This window comes from Lolium perenne, chromosome 4, assembly GCF_019359855.2.
Source record: "Lolium perenne isolate Kyuss_39 chromosome 4, Kyuss_2.0, whole genome shotgun sequence".
Lineage (NCBI taxonomy): Eukaryota > Viridiplantae > Streptophyta > Magnoliopsida > Poales > Poaceae > Lolium > Lolium perenne.
Genome location: NC_067247.2, coordinates 89,739,379 through 89,762,650, shown reverse-complemented (window position 1 = coordinate 89,762,650; position 23,272 = coordinate 89,739,379). Strand labels below are relative to the sequence as shown.

General features: G+C 45.7%; 1 protein-coding gene across 1 annotated transcript; it reads right to left on the bottom strand.

The window, feature by feature from the left end:
* Positions 1–8,623: 8,623 nt before the first annotated feature.
* Positions 8,624–21,814, bottom strand: LOC127346985 (uncharacterized). The gene is made up of 16 exons (XM_051373221.2): positions 20,445–21,814; positions 18,933–19,017; positions 18,733–18,795; positions 18,458–18,615; positions 16,471–16,546; positions 16,330–16,389; positions 16,100–16,207; positions 15,236–15,441; positions 13,042–13,195; positions 11,544–11,635; positions 10,789–10,939; positions 10,461–10,592; positions 10,216–10,350; positions 9,390–10,097; positions 9,112–9,287; positions 8,624–9,031 (listed from the first exon to the last, which is right to left on the bottom strand). Exons 1-16 carry the CDS (start codon positions 21,647–21,649, stop codon positions 8,896–8,898), a joined length of 3,645 nt encoding a protein of 1,214 aa, XP_051229181.1. The 5' UTR covers positions 21,650–21,814; the 3' UTR covers positions 8,624–8,895.
* Between the last annotated feature and the right edge of the window lie 1,458 nt (positions 21,815–23,272).

Below are 23,272 nucleotides of genomic sequence, written 5' to 3'. Positions count from 1 at the left end.
CTATGATTTGACCATCAATTATACTCCAGGAAAGGCCAATGTTGTAGCAGATGCCTTAAGTAGGAAGAGCACTGGAGGAGTGGAACAAGAGTTATCACCGGAGTTGAGGAAGGAAATAAGCCAAGCCCAAATACAACTTTGGGAGAAAGAAGCTCATGAAGGACTATCGGCTTTACAAGTAGCCGATGAGCTAAATGTTAACTTAAAGAATGAGATAATGATGGGTCAGTTGGACGATCCATTCATCGTGGAGGAGATGAGAAGGATAGATGAAGGTAGACCATCATAATTTCACCGAGGAGAATCAGGATCACTATGGTTTCAGAAGAGGATTTGCGTTCCAGATATTGCTGAGATCAAGGAAGTAATACTCCGGGAAGCCCATCAAACACCATACTCCATACATCCGGGAAGTACAAAGATGTACATGGATCTCAAGGACTTATTCTGGTGGAATAATATGAAGAGAGAGATAGCATAATACGTGGCGGAATGCCATACCTGCCAAAGAGTGAAGGCTGAACATCAGAGTCTGGCAGGAAAGTTACAACCTTTACCAATCCCAGAATGGAAATGGGAGGATATAGGAATGGATTTCATCACCGGACTACCCATGACCAATAAAAAGAAGGACATGATATGGGTAATCGTGGACCGGTTGACGAAAAGTGCACACTTCTTAGTGGTAAATCAGCAGGATAAAGGAGAGAAACTCATCGATCTTTACATCAAAGAGATCGTGAGTAAACATGGAGTGCCCAAGAAGATCGTGTCGGATCGAGGATCTGTGTTCACCTCAGCATTTTGGAAGCAACTACATGAAGCTTTAGGATCCAAGTTGGACTATAGTACCACCTATCATCCTCAGACAGGTGGACAAACCGAGAGAACTAACCAGATCCTAGAGGATATGCTTAGGGCTTGTGCCCTAGATTTCGGAGGATCATGGGAGGAGCATTTGCCACTTGCAGAGTTTTCATACAATAATAGCTATCAAAGCAGCATCAAGATGGCACCGTTCGAAGCTCTGTATGGAAGGAAGTGTAGATCACCCATATGCTGGTACGAAGCTGGAGCAAGCAAGGAGTTTAATCCTGATTATGTCAAGGAAAAGCAACAAATCATTGACATTATAAGAGATAGGCTGAAAATAGCCCAAAGTCGACAGAAGAGTTATGCCGATCAGAAGAGAAGGACATGGGAGCCACAAGTTGGAGACATGGTATATCTCAAGGTGAGCCCGATGAAAGGTCTTCAGAGATTTGGAGTAAAGTGGAAGTTAAGCCCTAGATACATCGGACCTTTCAAGATTCTGAGTCAAAACCGAGGGTTAGCCTTTGAATTGGAACTACCCGGGAGGTTATCCCAAGTTCACAACATATTCCATGTGTCACAACTCAGAAAGTGTTTAAAGACCCCAGATGAGCCAGTATCACATGATGAGATCGAGTTACAACCAGATTTGACATACATCGAGAAGCCAGCGAAGATTCTCGAGGAGAACTGGAAACAACTCAGGAATCGAGCCATAAAATACTGCAAGATACAATGGAAGCATCATCCCGAGAGGGAAGCCACCTGGGAAAAGGAGGAAGACCTGAGGAAAACATACCCCGAACTCTTCAGGTATTACAACCACAACTTCGGGACGAAGTTTTCTTTAAGGGGGAAAGGCTGTAATGTCCCAGGTTTAGAGACTATCGAGGGGTAGATTTTAGAAATTGATGTGCATTGCATCGTAAATTCTGGGGAAATTTCGCGCTTTTAAAACAAAACTGCATCGAAGGGGGACAAGTTTCTCTCTCGACACCTTACAGGGTTAGGGTTTCGAGAGTGCGACAAACTTGCTCTTATTCAACTAAACTAGGGTTTTGGAGAAGAGAGAAGGGATATTGCATCACAAACTTAAGTTGCATGATTGAATTCAAAATTAAGTTGCATGATTGAATTCAAACCTAAAGTTGAATTTGAATTTCAAATTCAAACATCAAATTGATATCCCATAATTCAAACTTGAGATAATTCAATAAACAATTATAAGTAATCAAGAATATAAATAGTACAACAATTAGATAAAGCTCATTAAGGAAAATTGGAACTTTATTGATAATCACACAAGATACATTGTCTTTACAATATTCAGAATTGAAATATAAAATATTACAACACATTACATGAATTGAATAATGGAAAAAGAGAGAAAAATAAAGAAAAAATACAACTTAATGAAATTTCCTAAACTACAAATTGATCTTCATGAAAGCTTGGATCAAGATGAGCTTGCACTTCATCTTGATCATCTTCTAGTTTTCCCTGCACATAAACACAACAAGGCACCAATTATGCCAAGTGGCATTGCCACTTGGCAGGTTAGTAATAAAATGGCATGTTGGAGTGGATATTACCAAACCAGCCGAGCTGATCCACTCTCAGCTCAAGTCCCAAGCCTGGTACACTCACACACACAGCAAAGACACACAAAGATGTGTGCATGCACAACAGCAACACACACACAGTGAGTCACCAAAGTGAACTGGTGGAGCTGTTGACCAGGGAAGCAAGGAGAGCTAGGTATAAAACCTTTTCACCAAGCCAAAACCCTAGCAGCTCCATCGGCAGAATCTCCAGGGTAAGAACACAAGCACAGCAAGAACAGGAAGAACAACCACTGCTGTTCAACCTATCCTCACAGCCATAAAAAGTAACCAAGTAGCATCAGCTTGCAAGGAGGAGAAGGGCAAGCACAAGCACATCACAGAAGCAATCCTCTACACCAACACAAATCACTAGGAGCTGGAGTGAGGTATACCAATAGCTCATGAGCAAGCAAAGTTTTGCTCATACAAATCCAGCATATGCATAAGTCACAGAAGCAAAAGAAGGGTAGAACCCTGTTTGTGTCATCATCTGGTTACTAAACCATTTGGTGTAAGCAAATATGGAAGAAGCCAATAGGTTAATCAACCAAGGGAACATTGGTTGGATCAAAACACTGAAACCACCAAGGAAATCCAGCAAGGGTTGATCCTATCTAGTCAACCATGAACACTTAGCACCTATAGCTAGCAATACCATCAGACAATTAGACAAACTTTTGTCTAAATAAATTCTCAGCATCAAAAGCCACTAGAAGTCCAGTTTTGGATCAACCAGTGAGCAATTATTCACCACAGCAAGCCACAGAGAAAGGGGAGCTACCATGACAGCACCAAAGGGCTGTCAGGGCCACCTCAACCCACAGCCAACACTTCCAGCCATCACATCATCACCCAAGAAGGTTCAGTATGAGCTAGGGTACCCAACCAGTGGTTGGCATCCCTCTAGCTACATCAAATCCATCCATAAGATCATTACTGCTAAACAGTTCACATCATTTATCCATCTAATAAAGCAGGGAAATACAGATAAATGAAACAGACAAGTAATCAAAGCACCAACATCTTGCCAGTGATCCAAGGGATCACTGCAAGCATCAATTGATGCTTGAGCAAGCATCAACACACACCAACACATGTACGTGTGTCACACAGACACAAGGATAAGCATCAGAAAGGCACAGGCAGTAGGATGGTAAGCAATCAACATGCACCTGATAATCACTGGATCATCAGAGCCTGCTAGGGCATGCAAGTGCTTGTCAGAGACAAGTCTAGCATCAATTCATGAACCATATAAATGAAATAGCCACAGTTAAGCAACAATTATATCACAGATAATCAAATCAAGCATATCCTGAATCAAACCATCCAGGGATGGAACTAACCAGTAGCAATCATGCTCAGCATGACCTTTCCAAAAAGCATAGCACAATGAATCACACACCAAGGGCACTGGTACTTGCTAAAAAGAAAGAATCACTCACAGTAGTGAACTAGGGGAGCCAGAGCATAGCACAGCACAAGCAAGCAAGCAACAGCAATGGCTAGGGATGCTCAGATGAGCATCTAGACAGATAATAGCATGTATAACCACAAGGGTGAGCAGAGACAGGAAACAAAGGAGGCATACGCCATAGTAAGATTTGCACACGCGCATCGACTAGGGCAAGCGTGGTAGTAGCAGCACAGCAAATAGCATAAGCAAAGCCGTAGCACAAGCACAGCAGCTTGCAGCCATGGCGCGTGTAGGAAGCAGCAACTAGCGCATCAAGACAGCACCAGGACTAGCATGGCGCAGAGCCCATCGGCAGGGCCAGCATCTCCATGGGGGAAGCAGGCCAGTAGATAGAGCTAGACGAAGAGGAGAAGGAGAGAAAGGAGGAGAACGAGGGCACTAACCTGGAGCAGCACCACGGCGTCACCGTGGCGGCACGGCGGCACAGCCTGGCCATGGCAGCGCCAAGCCACGGCCAAGCCAGGCGGTCGCCGAGGCGCAGGGGCTCCAGCGCAACCACGGCGGGGCACACGGCCACGCCACGGCACCAGGTTCGTCGGCAACGACGAGATCGCCGCGGAACCCCCACGGCCATGTCGCAGAGGTGTTGGGGGAGAGCGGTGACGGCGAGGAAAAACAGATCGGCGCGGACCGATCGGTGCGCCGTCTTGCGGCCGTTCGATTGCGACCGATCTCTCCGGCGGGGATGGCCGGTGGCGGCCGGAGTAATTCGGCGACGGCGCAGGCGACCACGGCGTCGCGAGAGAGAGAGGGGAGCTAGGGTTCGCGAGGGAGAAGGAGAAGGGGACGGGTGCGTCCGACCGAGCCGGATGTGCGGCTCGGGTTAGGGTTAACCGCTGGGCCACCCTGATAGGTGGGCCCAGTGGCATTTTTGCCATTTCACAATTCATTTAAAATACAGAAACTTTGGAAAAGCACAATAAATGTTTAATAGCTCTAAAAAATAATTAAAATATGAAAACCACTCAGTATAAAAAACTCTATCATAATAAAATATGAAATAGAATTTTTGAAGATAAAGAAGAATAAGTTCAAATTTGAAGATTAAAATAATCATTTAAATCACATATATTATTTTCAATAATGAAAATAAGTCCATAAATTCTTTTGGACTTTAAAAACACCTTGACAACATTTCAAGGTTGTATTTTACCCTAAACATAGTATTCCTAAATTATTCTTAGTAATAACCTCTCACATGAAATGATAAGACATCGGAAGGGGGGAACAAACCGTAAAAATGGAATCATGCATCAATGCTTCTTTAACCATTGCCCTTATCGGACAATGATGCTATTTTTCAGAAACAGAGGACAAGGGTCAGTCCACACCATCCAACTGCAAAACTTTGCAGTGTTCAGGCAAGTTCATCGCTTGCTCATGTCATTCGAGTATTTTTATCAAATTACTTACAAATTACTATGTTTATCACTATTGCATCAAAACCAAAACCACTATTTTCATAACTATGAATATGACTATGTGGTGGACAATGGAACCATGGATTGTGTTGACATGGTGGAGGTTCCATTGCAAGGGTTTATATCCATCTAGGATTAAACAACAAATGTCGTCCAGTGATTCTTGTGCCGTAATACCCGTGTTAACCATAAGATCTGGAGTGGGACGGAATAGTCAATCGTATTTCCACCTCTTGTACATCAACGGATGCGCTTACCGTAGCAGTTGTATCTTGCGAGAACAACCGGAGGGTGGGGATCCCATTCTAATTCCCCACGGTAATGCGGTCTATGATGGGTTGCAGCTGGCGAAGGAGTTTATGGTAAAGCCCAGAACTGTTGTCGCGGTCGGGGTCCATCCTTAATTGGTGTAAGAGGACCGGCGAGGACCCAGGGTCGGGGTTTGCAACAAAGGGTGGGTGTGCGAGGTAGCGGAGGAATATGATTGGCTATGACCTTATACCGGGCCTCACACCATAGGAAGTGTGGACGGGAAAGCTGCCCGGTTGGCACCAAGGTTAAGATCTCTTATGGGTAAAGCAACACACCTCTGCAGAGTGTAAAGAACCGTGACCTGTCACTCCCTGTTCCGGGATATGGAACTGCGAACGCGGCCGGAAAGGAGCTCCATGAAGTTCTAGTAAACCGGTGAAGGCTGACGGACATAGTTCTTCAGAATAAAAGCAACCTCTTGAAGAAATGTTTACCAAAACTTGCATTGGTATTATACTTTCTGGTCTAGTATCGTAGCTAGTGCATTAAAAACCTCTTTTCTATAATGAACTTGTTGAGTACGCTCGTACTCATACCACTCTTAAATCCCCTGCTTAGATTGTCTGAACCATCTGGAGGAGGACAACGACAACCCTGAAGGAGCCGACATCATCGGCTATGAAGAACCAGACCTCTCTGGAGGTGTCGAAGGTGTAGACTACCTTATAGTCTACGGAACCGGGGAGGATTCCGGTGGAGAACAAGCTTAGACCGATAGAGAGTAGTAGTAACCGAGCAGTACGAACTTCTAGTACTTAACTGCTCGTTGAAATAAATGTATAACCTAGTGAAACTTCTATATTGTAAGTTAAGATGGGTTCGCCTCGAACCCAGGAGTATCCCTCTTAGGACCCAAGAGGAGCTCCGAGACGATATGTATATTATGCTTGTAATATTAAATGAATGAGTTATGGACCTGCTATGTTCTGTTGTACTACTCTGAGGGATGTAATATTTGCGGAATGGTACTTCGTGAATGTTATATCAACGACTGGCATACTACAACATGCAGTGGTATGCAGGGTCACCACATACTTCTGCTATTTTTTTAAAATAAAAATCATAGTTATATGCTTCAAAAAGATAGAAAAAAAATCACTGTGTAGCCAATGAATTATCCCATAAAGGTGCAAAATTTAAATTTTAAATACAAAATATTCTAGGCTACACAAAAATGACACGTATGGATCTGGGTATGCATATTTCAAATCTCCAAATTTCAACATATTTTTTCTTTTTTGTGTAGCCTACAATATAAAGAATTTCATATTAAAATTTTACACGCTTGTAGGTTATGTCCAGATTTACTTTTTAGATTTTTTTAAACAAATATGTATGATTTTTTATTTTTTAAAACAGCAGGAGTATTGGGTGTCCAAGAGCTAAAGACACTTTTCGCATATGTTGTTCTTATGTGAGTGTTCAAGAGAGATTTGGAGATATCTTGTCCTGGCGATCGATTAGGGACTGCCGATTCTCGAGGAATTGATCTGTTCGGATAAACCGGGTGGTGTGGAATTGCGCGAACCAAATGCAGCTGTAATGTGATTATGGTTGCATGTTGCTATATCTGGTGGGAACGACAGTGGAATGTTAATGAAAAGAAGTTTGGGAAAACTTAAAGATCAGCCCTGTCCATCCGTGGGGTAATGGCTAAGAGCATCTCCAGTCATGTCTCCCAAATCGTCTCCCAAAGAGTGCCGGATTGAGCGTTTGGGGAACATGTTTTGTTCATGCCACGTTTGGGGGACGTCGTTCCCCAGCCACGTCCCTCAAACACCGCCCCCAAACATTAAAAATACTTCTTTTTGACATTTTTTTTCAATTTCCACAAACTAATGTATAATTGGAAACGTGGTTTACAGGAAGACACAGTTTGAAACATGGTTTTCCACAAACTAATACATAGTTTGAACCATGGTGGACACAGTCTGGATGCCGTGTGGGTCGCCCTTGAGGACGAGGACGAACTCGAACAACACGGGCCCCTCCACATCCATCTCCGGCGATGAAGACGACGGCGTGGCAGGCGACGGCGAGTGTGACGCTCTGCCGCGGCCATGACGACGACCACGGCCGCGAGCTCGATCTCCGCCTCTACCAGACATGGCGTCGTCTCTTGTTGAGATGGTGGCGGCTAGGGTTGGGGAGAGAGGCGCTAGGGTTTGTGTGTGATAGGGACAACGAGAGACGACCCTTTTTATAGGCCAGAGGGAGGCGGGGGAGCGGTGGCGCTCATTAACGCCGGCACGCAGAGCTAGGCACGACGAGACGCACCGCTGCGCCTCTGCGGGAACTGCACCGTCGCTGCGCGCCAATAACTTCCGTCGCGAGGTAGGCGACATTTAGGTTAAAATTTATTGTGCCGCTGACGGGTCAGCCCCGCCACTCTCTGCCTCGCTTTTCGATGTGTCCGACATCCCTGGTGCGTCCCCTGTGGAGCGGGGACGGACTCGGGGCGCCGGACACCGTATCGGGACGCGCCGGACAAAAATGGGCTTTGGGAAACGCGGCTGGAACCTTTTTTTGGTCCGGCGCGCCCCAAATTGCTTTAGGGGACGCTTTGGGGACGAGACTACAGATGCTCTAATGCCTTGGGCGAGGAAGAAGAAGACACCGGCATATCTCCCTTGCTTCGGGTGTTATAGAAATGAACGTTGATGCGGCTTTCGATGTGGATTCAGGCACCAGAGGTTAATTCGGGAATCAAAAGGTATGTTTATTGCAGCAAAAAGTGATTTCATTCAATCTGCGATGGATGTTCAATCGACAGAGGCGCCAGCTCTGCGGATGGGATGGGATGTGGCTGAGCATTTGGGCATCCATTCGATCGAGAGTGATTGGATGGAAGTGGTACAGACTGTGCTTAATCCGGTGGTGATAGATGATTGCCGAAAGAAGATGAGTGATTTTGGTGGGGCGACTATTGGTCATTGTAATGGAGAAGCTGTCGGTAGCTCGTTTTTTCGTGTAGCGAAAGGCTTGGGGAGCCTTGGTTTCAAACAAAAATTGGATTAATAATCTATACAATTCTTTACACGGGAAGAGCAATGGTATATATATCACCTTTAACTTTATGTCACCTGACGCAGCATACATAACCGAACTAGGCGGCTAAGCTTAAAACTGCTACGACTATAAACAAAACGCTGGTCACTTGGTCTCTGTATATCACCTTTAATTTTACGTCACTTGGTCTATGTATTTACACGATAAGCTTCCAAACTGCGACCAATTATCAATCAACAATTCAGCATGCCCATCCCGCTTAGACCTTCAGCCATCCGCCAGGGTACACTTCGGTTGTCTTCCCGTTGTCTACGTTCTTTGCCCTCGAGTCGCTCTGAACTGACTTTTTAGAAAGTGAAGGTAAAATTGCTGTAAAGCTTGCCCCCTTGGTTCTCCTGCAGCACAAATGGATTGTTTCAGAAGATCTACTAATGCCGCGCTTGTCAAGTCAGATTAATCTCTAATGCTCACATACCTTAGATGAGCTATGAAGAACACCACCCCGACGAGCGTGATTCCTCCAGCAACTGACTTTAGCACCCCATTATTCCCAGGTTTGCGAGCACTGTTCCCGGTCTTATGACCATCGGTGTTTTTGTTCTCAACTGTATCTTGCGGTTTCACCGTTTTGTCTTCAGACTTGGTAGAATCCTGAATGGTAAGAAATGCTTAGCATGTTTCCGTAGCATCTCAGATTTAGAAGTTAGTACTGTAAGAATAGTATCTAAAAATGTTTAATATATAAGGAGGTACCATGTGATCCCCTATGCTGATTTCATGTTTCAGCCCTTGGCCCGCGGCATCATCTTCAGAAGCTGCTGGCAATTGGCCACCCATAGTAACTCCTGGGGTTAAACCTGACTCTGAACTCAACCTCGACTCAGTTGGCTCTCCGTTTAATCCCAGTTTCGGTTCTTCACAGCTTGAACATACGGATTCCCTGTCACAGGCGGGAGCATCACACTGTTGATCAGTGGTGCTAGTATCCTTCTGGAGGTCGTTGTCACCTTCTTTCTGCAGATTATCAGCGAATCTTTCGCCACTTCCCTCAACAGAATAATGCGAAGGTTCGATATGTCCATCACGAATCATTTCAGAAACTTCTGCCGTAGGAGCATCCAGATCAATCTTGCTACTGTCAAACACTAAATGACCGTTTGTTGAAGATTCAGCAGAACAACGGCGCAGTTGGTCGTTCTGAGAGGGTGCTGAATCCACAGAATCCATGTCCATACCGCCAAAGTCAAGCGATCCCACTGATTCAGCTAGCGACTTCTCTTCAGGGATGTCATGACCGTTATCTCCATAGCCTTCACGTGCTTCCTTGTGGGCTTTTCCTAATTGCAGAAGCTCAGCAGCATTGTCTTCGCCAACAGAGTTCTGAGGTTCTAGCGGAAAGATTTTGCTCTCTGCTTCATCAGAGTCGTACTGTGTGTCCCCGTTCTGTTCTCCAAATATGCTCTGTCGAAAATGGCGATGAAACGAACAGTATTAATGTTAAGCACATGATTAGTCAGCTAGAGCATGCAAAGCAAAATAAAGAAATCGTATTCAGAGAGTTTGCAAGATGATGCCATACTTCAGAATTGGCACGCGGACTGTGTCCACTCGACCAGGATGAACTGCGCTGCGGTTGCTCCAGACTTTTGCGGATGCCTCCAACAATATAGTTGGGCATGGCTATTGTGCGAGTTACAATATCAAAATCAGGCACCTGCCACCAGGAAGCAGAAATATTCGTTTTAACAATACAGCTTGCATTGATCAACGGTAATTAGGCTGAAAGAACTGTTTAGATAGGTTGCATTCAAATCTAGGACTTACATTAAGGTGCATCATGCTAGCCTTTTTAGATAGAGAACGTATGCACATACAGACTTTCCGTACATTTCTTTTATCGACCACGTCGGAAGGTGTAAACAAATCAATCCCAGCTAAACCAAGAATCTGGCATATCTGGAAAAGAAAAAATATTATGATAAGATGCCCTTTCAGAAAAGAAATATCAAGCCAGTAAATGATATGACATTGCTTCTTTCTGGGGAAAAAGAGGGGGACTGCTAAACTGTGCGGTCGAATCTTTGGACAGGTCTCCAATTATGCGCGTCGAGGGGTACTAACCAGCATCAAAGGGACATGAAATTACCAATACCTTTAGAAACGAGTCGACCTTTGGATAGGGCATATATTTCCCATTGCTTTTACCAAAAGATGTTCTCTCATACATATAAACTTTTGATTGTTTGAGCTGTTCATTGTTCTTTCTCAGCAGCCTTTTCCATAATAATTTCGAAACTTGAAATCTGTCAGCATACATATAACAAGCAGAATCAAAAAAACGTTAGCGATAGTTAATGAAATAAAAGAAGTGTCAGAACATGGAACTACTTGGATTATTTCCATATAAAATAAGGTAGCTAGTATGACAATTCAGCTAGACAAAGAAAATGCATGCATAATTCAATACTATGGAAACCACATAATTAACTCGGATCCTAAAGGGAAATGTAGATGCACAAAGCTGATTTTTTAGATAAATATGGTGATAACAGATAGAGATAGTTTCGATCATCAGTACTCCAACTATAAATTGCTTCAATGCATCTCTGTAGGTTTTTTTGGACATCTACTGTCGGTAGTTGTTGATAGATGCAGCATCTAGTGAATCAGTGACCCCATGAAAAACTATTAGGTATTAGCTAAAGAATATCAACCACTGAGATCATAGATATCAATTTTTTACAAATATAGACATCATTAGTTGCACACGACAGCAGTGAAATTCTTACAAAATCCTATGAAGTAATACCGAGTTCCATGCTAGGAAGTGCTCTACATACTAAAATTATGCAGAGCATTAAGCATTTGTTCATATATGAAGGACTGGGGAAGAAACAAGAATCTTACAGCAACTCTCCATCACCAAGAAGGTCAGCGACCAAAATGTCTTCATCAAACCTAAGATGGAGAACTTCACCAAGCCAGATTTTTGTTTGTTTCTGAAACAAAAAAAAAGATATAAAAAGTAAATCCTACGCAATAAAAAAATGAACACGAAGTCAACAGGTAATAAGTGAAAGTAGGACAGACTGTGTTCTGATTCACAGTAGTGGGAGCAAAAAAAGTAGTTGGTGTAGAGGTATATGCATAACCAACTAAGAAAGATATTTTCAGTAAAAGAAGGGAACATCACTATGCAGGCTAGCATTGGATACTAAGAAGTAAGAAAGTTTGTGGTTGAGTTTTGGATCCATATTTAGCACTACAGACATAGACATTATATTTTATTTTAGGAGTTGTAAATCCATAGCAAGATACAATTAAAATTCGTGGGAAATGAAGGTAGCTATATTCCATTCAGCTTTGATGCATACTTTTAATAGAAATCTAATGGAATGTACATCTCGTGTTTTTTGCCGAGAAAATTTGCTGTCCGAAATGTATAAATCAACATTCTGACAAATGTAGAAGTTTGTACAGGCTTGTAGTACAGATGTACATCTGGTGTACCATTGTGCTAGTTATACAATCGGGAAGCAGCTAGCGCATCCTTGTTCATCACTAACCTCGTTGAATTTTGCCACACGGGTTGTTAAGTAGCAAAGCACATATTGTAACCTTTGTACCCATTCTATTGAGCACAAGGACTTAAGTTGAAATGTTGATACTTACTAAAAAATTCCAGCATAGTGACATTTTTTTTAAGCTTGTCGCCTTATCAACTGCATTCCAATCATGGAGACATGATAAATCTATCGAATTACATGTTACATGAATACCGGTTCCTCGACACGAGTTGTTCACATGGCAGCATAAGTGTAAAATTCCTTGTCTCATCTGAGACAGCCAGCACTCGGGGTTTTGAACGAGCAGTGATGACAATAGGGTAGCGGAAAACCGGCACAGAGGAGTGAATCGTCTTGTGTTGGAATGTGACATATTCATTTGTTGGATAAGCTTGTATGAAAAAGTAAGCACGAAAGTATTGTATAATATCTATCATAATCCATCCATTTCGATTGCGAACGCGGCAAAGAAGGCCTGCTTCGTTGCCGCAAAATTCCTATCCTAAACATCAGGTGTTAATTAGTTATGAGCCTGTGTTATTCACAAAGCATGCAGGAAATCTCCCGAGCGGCTGCAGTGCAAAGAAGCGTTCTCTAGTCTAGAAAGAAAAGAAAAAAAAGAAAAAAAAAAACTGCGGCGGAGTAAGTCGGGAACCCAGCAGGCGGCGGCGGCCCTGGGGAGGACGTGCACGAGCAGAGCGGCCAGGCGATGGAAGTGTGGAACGCCGGCAGAGCAGGGAAACCTCAGACGTAATACTGTTGGATTGATCCTCAGTCCCTACGACTCGGAAAGATAAAGCGTGGCGAGGTGATTTTTGTTCGGGTGGCGGGTGACTGACCTGCAGGAAGGCGTCGTCGAGCTGGCGGAAGCTGGAGGCGGGCGACGCCACCACCCCCGGCGCCGGCGACCCCTTACTCTCCTGCCCGTACTGCTGCTGCGCCTTCCTCATGGCGATGAGTGATGGCGCGCGCCCTCCTCGAGGGCTAGCTCCAGCTCAGATCCTCGGGCGGCGCGCGCGCGCCAGGTCGGCACCCCTTTCCGCCCTCGGCCTCGGTGCTTGCTTCGGCAGCGGTGGTGGAGTACACGCTGATGGCGCGGGTGGGCGGTGAGGGCATGCGGCAACCGCGTGTCTCGTCCTGCGCCGGAATAAGCGCGGCCGCTACAGCTAGCTAATACCCCGCGCGATTTACTCACGCGCTCGCCTTTTTTATTGCCCCCGGACGGACGGACGGAACGGGCGCGGCACACGTGATGTGCGCTGGGATTTCGCCTGGTTTGCCGTGCGGCGGCGTATACAGTAGTACAGCCAGGCCTGCGAAGCCGAGACGAGAGGCGCGCGCGCTTCGTGCCGCGTACTGGAGTACTAGTTTTGATTTCCGGGCCGGGCTGAGCCGATGCGGTGGCCGTTTGGGGTTTTACGTGCGGTGTCGCCGTCGACCGTCGTCGCGCGCGCTGGTGTGGCTGGCTCTCACGACTTCCACGAGCAGGCAAGACAAAACCGCGAGACGAAGCAGACGCGACCGACCGCGACAGGGCTCGAGGCCTGGGCGCCCAGTCCGTCATCCGTATCGTATGGCCACGTACGGGCCATGGCTACGTACGACTACACTCTGTAGCCAGGCTACAGGCACGCGGTTGCTCATCACTTGTGGTGCAGCAGAAGACGAGTCCCTTTGGCAGCAGATGTATTGCTTATCTAGCTCGAACCATTCTTCGGAGTAGATCTTGATACGGAATTGCTAGTTCTTGATGACCAATTTCGTGTTCAGCAGATTTCTGCAACGTCGGACTTGTATCGTAATTCATGTAATTCAGTTGTAAGTTGGGTTAAAACTGAGAATTGTTCAGTTACAAGTTGAGTTGCAACTCCCCGCAAAAAAAAAGTTGAATTGCATCTAAGAAAAATATATCTAAACTGTTAGATTTACTTTGATACGTGTTAATTATGAGTTGCAACCAATGTTCAATGACGTTAGAACCAAGTTAATTTTTGATAGACCGAGAACTAGACAGACCCATCTTGATAATCCAAACTGGTCTCTCCAGTAGACGTGAGGTGGGCGGCTGAAATCCAGCAATGATGCGAATGCGATTCATGAGCTTTTCATTGGGATGTGCTTACCCCTTGCCCGTGGTACACTACGTAAATAGCGAGAGCGCCACCTGATTCTGTGTTTACCTGTTTGCAGGCCATGTATCCTTCGAAAGAACGCTTCGGCAAATCTAATCTCAAACTCCACTCCACGAAATTCAACGAATGGAGTAAAGCACGCTCTACTTACGGAAGGAATTAACCGACACTGTCCCCTGTTTAGTCAAACCGCAGTTATGCAGCGGCCGACCACCATGTGCAAATTAGTGCTACTTATGGACAGGTTAATCACAGTAGTAAACCAAATGGGATCTTGATCCTCAATTCCACTATTCGCTCCAGGTTTCAGGGTACCCTACTACCTGCAGGGGACTGCTTACAGTTAGCATCTCATTCGATGATACATAAAGCAGATTAGCCAAACAAAATTGCGGATAAGTGATGACACCAGAAAATTGCAATTTTCCACTCACTATATGAGTAAAGAATACCAGGCAATATAATGCTCCGGTTGATTTCAAGAGCCACATGGGGTAAAGAATGATGAGGTCAAGCATTTACAAACACCAGGTCATCCTAACATAACCGCAATTCCAACTATTTCCTGCTAAGTTGTACAAAATCTATTGATTGTCCTCAAGAAAAAAAAAAGGCTTTGCCTATGGAAAAAAATACATAAACAATCCAAGAAACATGGTCAATGCTCGAGCTCACCAATCCTATTTAACTACACAACCTCCTAACGTATGGCACCATGACTGTAGATCTTGAAGATCTGCAAAACAATAGGCCATCAGCTATGTGATAAAATGGAGCAATAGGGAGGCAAAGTTGGTGCTAACATCTAGGAAGCTTATCCATTCGTTTCGCATAAATGAACAGCTTACCTATTCAGGAGCTGAGCCGAGGTTGCACAAACGGGGACACCACACTATCATACTATTGCCTATTGGTCGGAGGAGACAAAGAATCAAAAGAAGCTCGCAGTGGCCTGTTAACAAATGGGTGCGCCAAAAGTTCTGAGGCGGTAGGCCGCTCCTCTGGATCAACTCTTACACACTGGCCGATGAAATCTTGAGCTTCTTTTGACAAGTAGCTGGGCATGGGAGGCTGTTCTCCTCTTCCAATCATAAAGAAAGCATTTGTCTACAAGTAGCAAAGCAACATTAGTTCAGATCCAAGTTAAAATAAACACATAGCTGAGAGCCGAAGAACAATACCAAGGAGGTTAAATTTCGAAGAGTTACACCGAACACTATTTTGAGAGAAGTGCACTCCATACAAAGATAATCATACACACAGGTGCATACGCACACATTCTTATTTTTAGAACCAAAATGATCGCACACACTAATAATGTGCAACCTTTACTGCAATAATAAAAAAGGTAAAAAGAGACAATGGTTCAATCAGCAGCAGGTCCGGCTTATTTAATTAATAAAAATTTAAATGCGTAAGGTTATCATTGATATACGTGCCAAATACAAATTACAAGAGCTATCTTATAATGCTTCAGGCTTGGAAGGGGGAAAGGTGATGATTTCCCCATGTTCTGTAACAGCAAGTGCATGGACAGATCCCAAATCCCAACATCAATTTCTTTAAACAAAAAGGACAATGATCTGCTGGCATCCTACTGCATATTTAATACAAACTCATATAGGGAATTGCAATTTTTCTGCAACTTAATTTCGAAATTCTTTCTTTAATACTAATGTACAATTACAGCACAACATATTTTAAAAAAAATGCGGAAAGTCAAGTACCAAAGAATCAAAACCAATGAAGTTGAAATATGACATACCCACTCCACATTAGGATAAGGTATTTGGCGGGTTAGCATTTCTAACACAGTGCAGCCAAGGCTCCACATATCAGCTGCAGGCCCATATGTTTTTCTCGGATTTACAACCTGAAAGTGGGAAGTTGCATTTAGAACTTGTATTCTTAGTAAGAGATACCCACAATCACTACTGCAATATTGCAAAATAACATCAAAATTGGACAATTTGAATCTGGTAAGAATAGTTTTACCTCAGGTGCCATCCAATAAACACTTCCTTTGCATGATCTCAGCATATTGATTTTAGACATCTGAATAGCAAGAAAGTTGAATATAAGACAATTTGTCATTTGAAGAAGTACAAATAACATCATAGAAGCAAGAAAGCTCACCTCCTTTGCCAATCCAAAATCCGCAAGTTTTACCGATCCATTTGCATGAACCAATATATTGGCGCATTTGATATCTCTGCGTACAAAGAAATGTCTCAATTAATCAAAAGTACTGTATGACGGAAAAGTTGAGGATCATCCAAATATTTGACATCGATTTAAATGTAATTTTAGATTGGCCCCTCTAAAGACTGGTAATTCTATGGTCGACCTCTTTATTTCTTTCCTTTATGTTTTTTTGCTTATTTTTCACCTACCTTTAATACTGTCAACTTTGCCCTCTAGAGCTATATAATTCCTAGCATTGTACTAAAAACACGAGAGCCTTTTCAAAACAAAACCACAAGTGCTGAAGGTGTGGTTGCTGTGGTGCACCGTGCAAGTCAGGCTTGGCCAGAGCATAGGGAAGACGAGCTGCTGGCATAGATCACGGTGCGGTGATGCCTTGTTCAGGCCGTGAATCATCTTCATGTTGTAAACAGGGAGAATAACTATGTGATGCCGCTATTTTGAAGTGCAAATCCGAAGTGTTTAGCAGGCGAGCAGGGTGCATAGCCGCTCCAATTCTGGTGCTCGCCTTGCAGTCCTCAACAAGCAGATGAGGGTTTCTATTCATTTGTGTAGTTGTATGAAGGTCTAGAGTTATGTCATTTGGTGATCTGATCATTGCTGAACTGGGTTAGGCAATCGCAGTGCACATCTGCGTGTTCATATGCCAGCAGGCTTGAGGTGCTTAGGTGTATATTTCTCGAAAAAAGAAAAAGGCACTTCGTTGACATATATATAGCAAATTAGCATTTCAAAGGAAAAAAGTGATCCATGTCAAATCATAAAACCATAGGAGTTTAAAAACAGAAAATTCTCAGAAATGTTTGACTGGTGCATTCTCAATATTCCCTTGTAGTAAATGGAATCACAAAAATGGCATATCCAATGTAAAATAAAAAGAGACAAAAAGGGATGAGCTAAAAAAGACATCAAGCAGTCTCTGTATTTGACCAAGCAACGGCGGCCTTTTCCAGGGATCCAGTCAGAAAGTCAAGGTTTTACTGGCTTGTCTGAAGTGGAGTACCCAAAATGATTATAATGAACTAACTAGTTGATCTCTTCTAGCAGGACTAGACAACCAATGACCATGCATGATAACACTTGGCTTTCATGTAGGTTGTACTTCATCATTGTCTATGTTTGTTTGTGCTTCACAATCCCAAACTACAGTACAGAAGATACTCATACTGTCATACAAACCATGCAATGCAATAAGAAATGTCTTCAACAAAAACTTTGATTAACCTCGACATTTTACCCTCTCATGCGACCCAAAAAAGAACACAAAGAAAGCAGTTATAAGGTCCAATACAGGGTCTGGTCCAATATAAAAAGAGCTTTATTTGGTTATAAGCCCAAAGAACCTACTTAACCTCCAGGAGTCTATAGTGGATGGCTGGATGCCACCTTCTTAGGCCTTGTTTGGTACTAGTGTTTCAGTGGGGATTAGTGGGGATAATACTCTAGAGTATTGGGTGAATCACTGCTGTCACCCAATCCCCACAAAACCTCATCCCCAATCCACTAGGTAGGGGTAGAGTATTGGGGATTGAAAAAATTACACTAAAATTTGGGGAAAAGTGGGGATAAGTGGGGATTAAACTCGCTCATACTCTAGCACCAAACATGCATTGGGGATAAGTGGGGATTTAAAGTTTGGAGCGGATTATCCCCGCTTATCCCCACTAAAACTCTAGTACCAAACAAGGCCTTAAGAGGTGGAGCAGACACTCACTGTTGGAAAGCAGATTTGCTACCTTATATGTTGTGCTATTCACATTATAAGTGCATGACACATGGGATCAAAACCTCATATTTCCTGCTCCACATTATTCATTGTTGAAAACGAGGTTCAGAGGACAAAATTTATCGGCTATGGAAACAGGATTTTAAGCACTGATTATTTCCAACATAAATCAGAAGAAGAGCAGCAATATACCTGTGGACCACATTTCTGTCATGGAGATAGACTAATCCATTCAGAATCTGTCTTGTGTATGCAGAGACTTGTGAATCACGTAGTTTATACTTCTGATAGAGAGATGAAAGAGAACCTTGTGTAACAAGCTCAATAAAAATGTAGAGTTTCGATTCTTCCTGCATTTTAAGTTTAAACATTATTGCTAGCATACAGAAGTAATGATTACTTAAATCAAATAAATTCTAGAATCGAGATGCATAACCAAGTAACGTCAAAAGGAGTGTGGAATATACCTTGTCAGTTCCATAATACTGGACTATATTTTCATGTTCAAACTGACTAAGCAGAGCGATTTCCTAAGAAGCAAAAGACATAAAATCAGAGCTGTGCATGTACAGTGAAAAATAGAGCTTTTAATGATGTCAGAGCATGTGAAACGCGAGATACACAACAGCTGACATCACATGATTAAGTACAAAGAACAGCAGCTAACCTGTTCAAGTGCTAGAATAGACTGCTGCGCATTGCTTCCTTGGTCAAGCAAAGACACTTCCTTAACAGCAAAAAACGCACCTTCACTGCAGAAATATTCGACAACAGATAACAATCAATATATTATGTTAAATATTTATCAATGGTACAGCAGTGTTCAAAAAAAAATCAATGGTAATTGGTACAGCAGGAAAACTTCTTTGTAGACCATGGCAGCATATTAGGGCTACTGGTGCCAAGAGTTGATATGAATCAAGCTTGGTTAGTAAAGGTCAAACTACAGTATTGTCATTTATAAATACCATACTAATTCTCTGAAGCCCATCTTAGTTCTCCCTATATCAGTCAAACAGTAATAACAATATAAATCATTATGTAACCACTACTCATGATAGGACCGCACAGAAATCAGCGATCCATGTAGGAAGGAGAGGATGAGGCCAAGTCATCATGCCCCTTATGCCCTGGGCGACACACGTGCTACAATGGGCGGGACAAAGGGTCGCGATCTCGCGAGGGTGAGCTAACTCCAAAAACCCGTCCTCAGTTCGGATTGCAGGCTGCAACATGGTATTTTTCCAAGAAATCTCTAGCCAACCTTCCCGCCGGAATCTTAGTTTACTTGTTCTTTTTTTTTTCTCTCTCTCCTTGTTTTGGTTTTCTTATGTTTCCCTTGGGTTTCATATATAGCATACCCCAACTAGCTTGGGAAAAAGGCTTTGGTGTTGTTGTATGTAACCACTACTCATAGTACTGTACAAGTCATGTAGGTAACAGACTCCATCCCAAGTCTGCCCAGATTACTGTGAGCTTTATAACTTATCAATAATCATGGTCAGAACATGTAGAGATGTATGCCATCAGCAAATCAGCATTTGTTATACCAGTACCAGATTAATTACTATAGCAGTAACACTTCCAGTGCTCTGCTCACTCGCATGGTCGCTCTAAATTACAGAACAGGCATTATTGTACAACTCTGAGTGTTCCTACCCCCAGAAGCTAGTAAGGTGTGTAACTGTGTATAGTACATATGTAATGTTTGAAGGGCCTAAAGTCAAGTGTTGTCCATGTTATATTTTTAGTACTCCATGCTCATGTGTGTGAGGTAAATGCTTTTTTACGAAATGAACAGACCAGCGCATATCAGAATTGCTCTGAGCACCACACCCCCATACCAAGCAACAACGTACATACTTACCCAAATAGATGTTTGGTACTCTACTTGTAGAATGACCATGATATAATGATGTGCACTTGTAAACACTGTCTACATACTAAATGATGAGCTGTCTGGCTGCACCAATGTCCTAGAGACAGTATACCAGAGCTGTTTGAACTAGCTAAGCTTATCTTTAATCAAATTAACTATAATGTGAGGAGAATAACAGGTCGACTTTTATGTTATCCCTAAGCTAGACAGAAGACTGCAGTACCTCCATGGATCCATGAGAAAGAAAAAACGCACAGGATGCACGGACAATCAAATGTCAGCTAAGAATTTGGTACTTACTCACTGATCCCCTCGTACACGGTCCCGAACGAGCCACTCCCCAGAAGCGCACCACGCATCCATGACTTGATGTTCCGCTTGAACTTGCCATTGGGCGAGATGTTGAACACGGGCTCCGTATTCGTGCTCGATGCATCATCATCGTTCGTTGTCGACAAGGAGGATGTCCCAGTGAACCCTTCAAATGTCTCCCCTACCCTCCACTCTCTATGCTCCCCATCAGCGCCTGTGAATCCTTCATCGGCCTCTGTGTCCGACACGTGAGGTGACTCGACATGTTGATAAGACATTCGTAGTTCACTGTTATTTCCTTCGCTTGGAGCAAACGAGTTGACGATGTCCCAGGCCGATCCGCTCACGATCGCAGCCACAGACGGCTGCCTCACCGGTGGCGGTGCGAGCCCCGTGATCGGTGGAGGCGGGGAGAGCAGTGGCGGCCGGACGCCCCGGATCCCGACCTCCCCGGTCGTCTTTCTCGGCGAGAGGAGGGACAGGCCCGCGACGTGCGCCGTAAGAGCAGCCGTAGGGGTGGGCTTGGGGGATTCCGCTGGCGGTGGAAGGGTGAGCTCGTCCACCGAGCCGGTGGCGGTGGCGGTGGAGGTGGAGGACGAGTGGATGGATTCCTCGGGAATGGGGTCGGGGAAGGAGAGCGGCGCGGGCCAGGGGCCCTCGGGGGCGGAGGTGGTGCGGACGACGGGGGCGGGGTCTGCCAAGGGGGGATTGGACGCGTCAGCGCGGGCGCGGGAGAGGAGGTCGTTGCTGGAGCGCGCCTTGCGGGCCTCCCATGCGGCGACGGGGATGGCGAAGTCCTCCGGGCCCGACAGCCCCAGGCTGCGGCAGAGCTCGTCCACCTCCCCCTCCCCGCTGCCGCTGATTCGGAAGTCCGTGCCGCCCCTGGCCGCCAGGTCGAGCGAGCGCGAGGGGCGGGCCCCCGGGGAGCGCTCGGCCGACGAGGCCGAGGCGGAGGAGGACCAGGACGCCGACACGGACGTCGGCCCCGCGCCGCCCGCCTCGTACTCGATGTGCTTCGCGGCGTTGCGGCGCTCCAGCCGCGGGCTCCGTCCGCGGCTCCCGCTCCCGCTGCCGCTCCCGCTGCCGCTTCCGCGGCGGCTGCTGCCGCCGGAGTCCATGGGGGCGTCCCCGCCGCCGCGGCGGCCGGAGGAGGAGGCGGGCGAGGACTGCTTGCTACGGCCCCACGAGAACATCTGGATCCATGCGACGGGCCGAGCCGCGCCTAGATGGTGAGCTCCATGGGGGTCGGATTTGAGCTTGCGTCTCGCCGTCGGTCGGAGCGCGCCGCAGGATTTGGGGATTGGGGCTGGGCGCTCGCTCGCGTCACCGTCGTCGGCTGCTTGCGTTGCGCGGAGGAGGGAAGTGGCGTGCGCGGTGGCGCGGTGGCGAGTGATTTTCAATACGAAAGTGGGGCCCCGCGCGTTCAATGCCAGGTGGGGCCACGTGGGACTGGGGCCCGTGGCCAGTGAGGCGGCGATGGTGGCCGCTCTGTTGATCTGTGTTTGGATGTGGGGCTGGCTGGACGCGGGTTGACTGCGACGACCAGGAGGTGGAGTGGCCCCGCGGTAACAAGGAAGGGGTCGATGCGGCTTCGTGCGGGCCCCGCCTGTCAGTGCGAGAGCCCATGGGTAAAACCGAAGCCGAATGGCTGCCGTTGGCGTGGACGTGAGGGCAGTGGAGAGCGTGTGAATGCGCGGCGTTTGTCCGTCGTACACCGCCTGTCAACGGCACTGGCGCGGCTCTCGGCGGTGGCCGGCGGCGCCGCCGCGCAGGCAGGCAAAAAATTTCAGGGACTCACCTCCTAGTAAACAAGCCGGTGTACGAGTAAAACTGAAAGAATCAACAGTTCTTGTTGGATAATTAGGCATAATTTCCATGATTAATTCCAGAATATAAAACATGATGGCAGTAACTAGTAACATGTGAAACTCAAACATACTAGATGCATTAATCAACATGAGTAGCGAAGCGAACGGTACAAAGATCCATCGCTAAGCAGATCGATATATGTTGCACGTACCGATCTGGTGGAGGTGGCGGTGGAGGTGTAGCAGATGATGTTGCGGCAGTAACGTTGTTGATGACAACGTTGTTGACGACGGGGACGACGGGTCGAAGTAGACGGCGTTGAAGACGACGGTAGGCAGCACCGTCCGACTTGGACGGAAGGCGACCCGTGATGAAGAGCTTGAGCAGTCGCGCAGAGCGCTTCCCAAAAACCTAATTCGCCCTCTCCCGTACAAGATCGCAAGGACGAGTGGTTCTGGAGACCTGCTCTCCCGTTCGCCGATGCACGTCGGCGAGCGGGATGGAGTAGGCTACGATGGCGGCGCAAGCAAAGAGAGGTGGAAACCCTGACTCGTGTATTCAGTATATTTCTGCGGTAGCCGGGCAAGAGATTATATAGGCTCGGGAAACCCTAGGCAACGTGGGCCACGCCCACGTCGCACGAACGTTTCGAGTCGGTTACAGATAGCCCACGATCAGGGAGCGACCCGAACCGTAAGGAAAGTCTCGGCTCGAGGCTCAATCCACTCACCACGAGCGCGGCGCGCACGTCGTGACGTGTCGAGTCGAGTCGAGTCGAGTCGAGTCGAGTCGAGACGAGACGAGCGAGCGAGGAGGAGGAGGAGCGCGCGCGTGTAGCACTCCTATTCTCACTCACTTACTAGTGGTGGAACAACTCACCTTATAAGGTGGTCTAACTTCCTCCCAACTTTCCATGTGGGACTAAACTTCCCACCTCTTGCCACTCCCTAGTGAGCTGCCACCAACTTGGGCTCAAACTCACAAGGCTTCCACTATGTGGGCTTTGA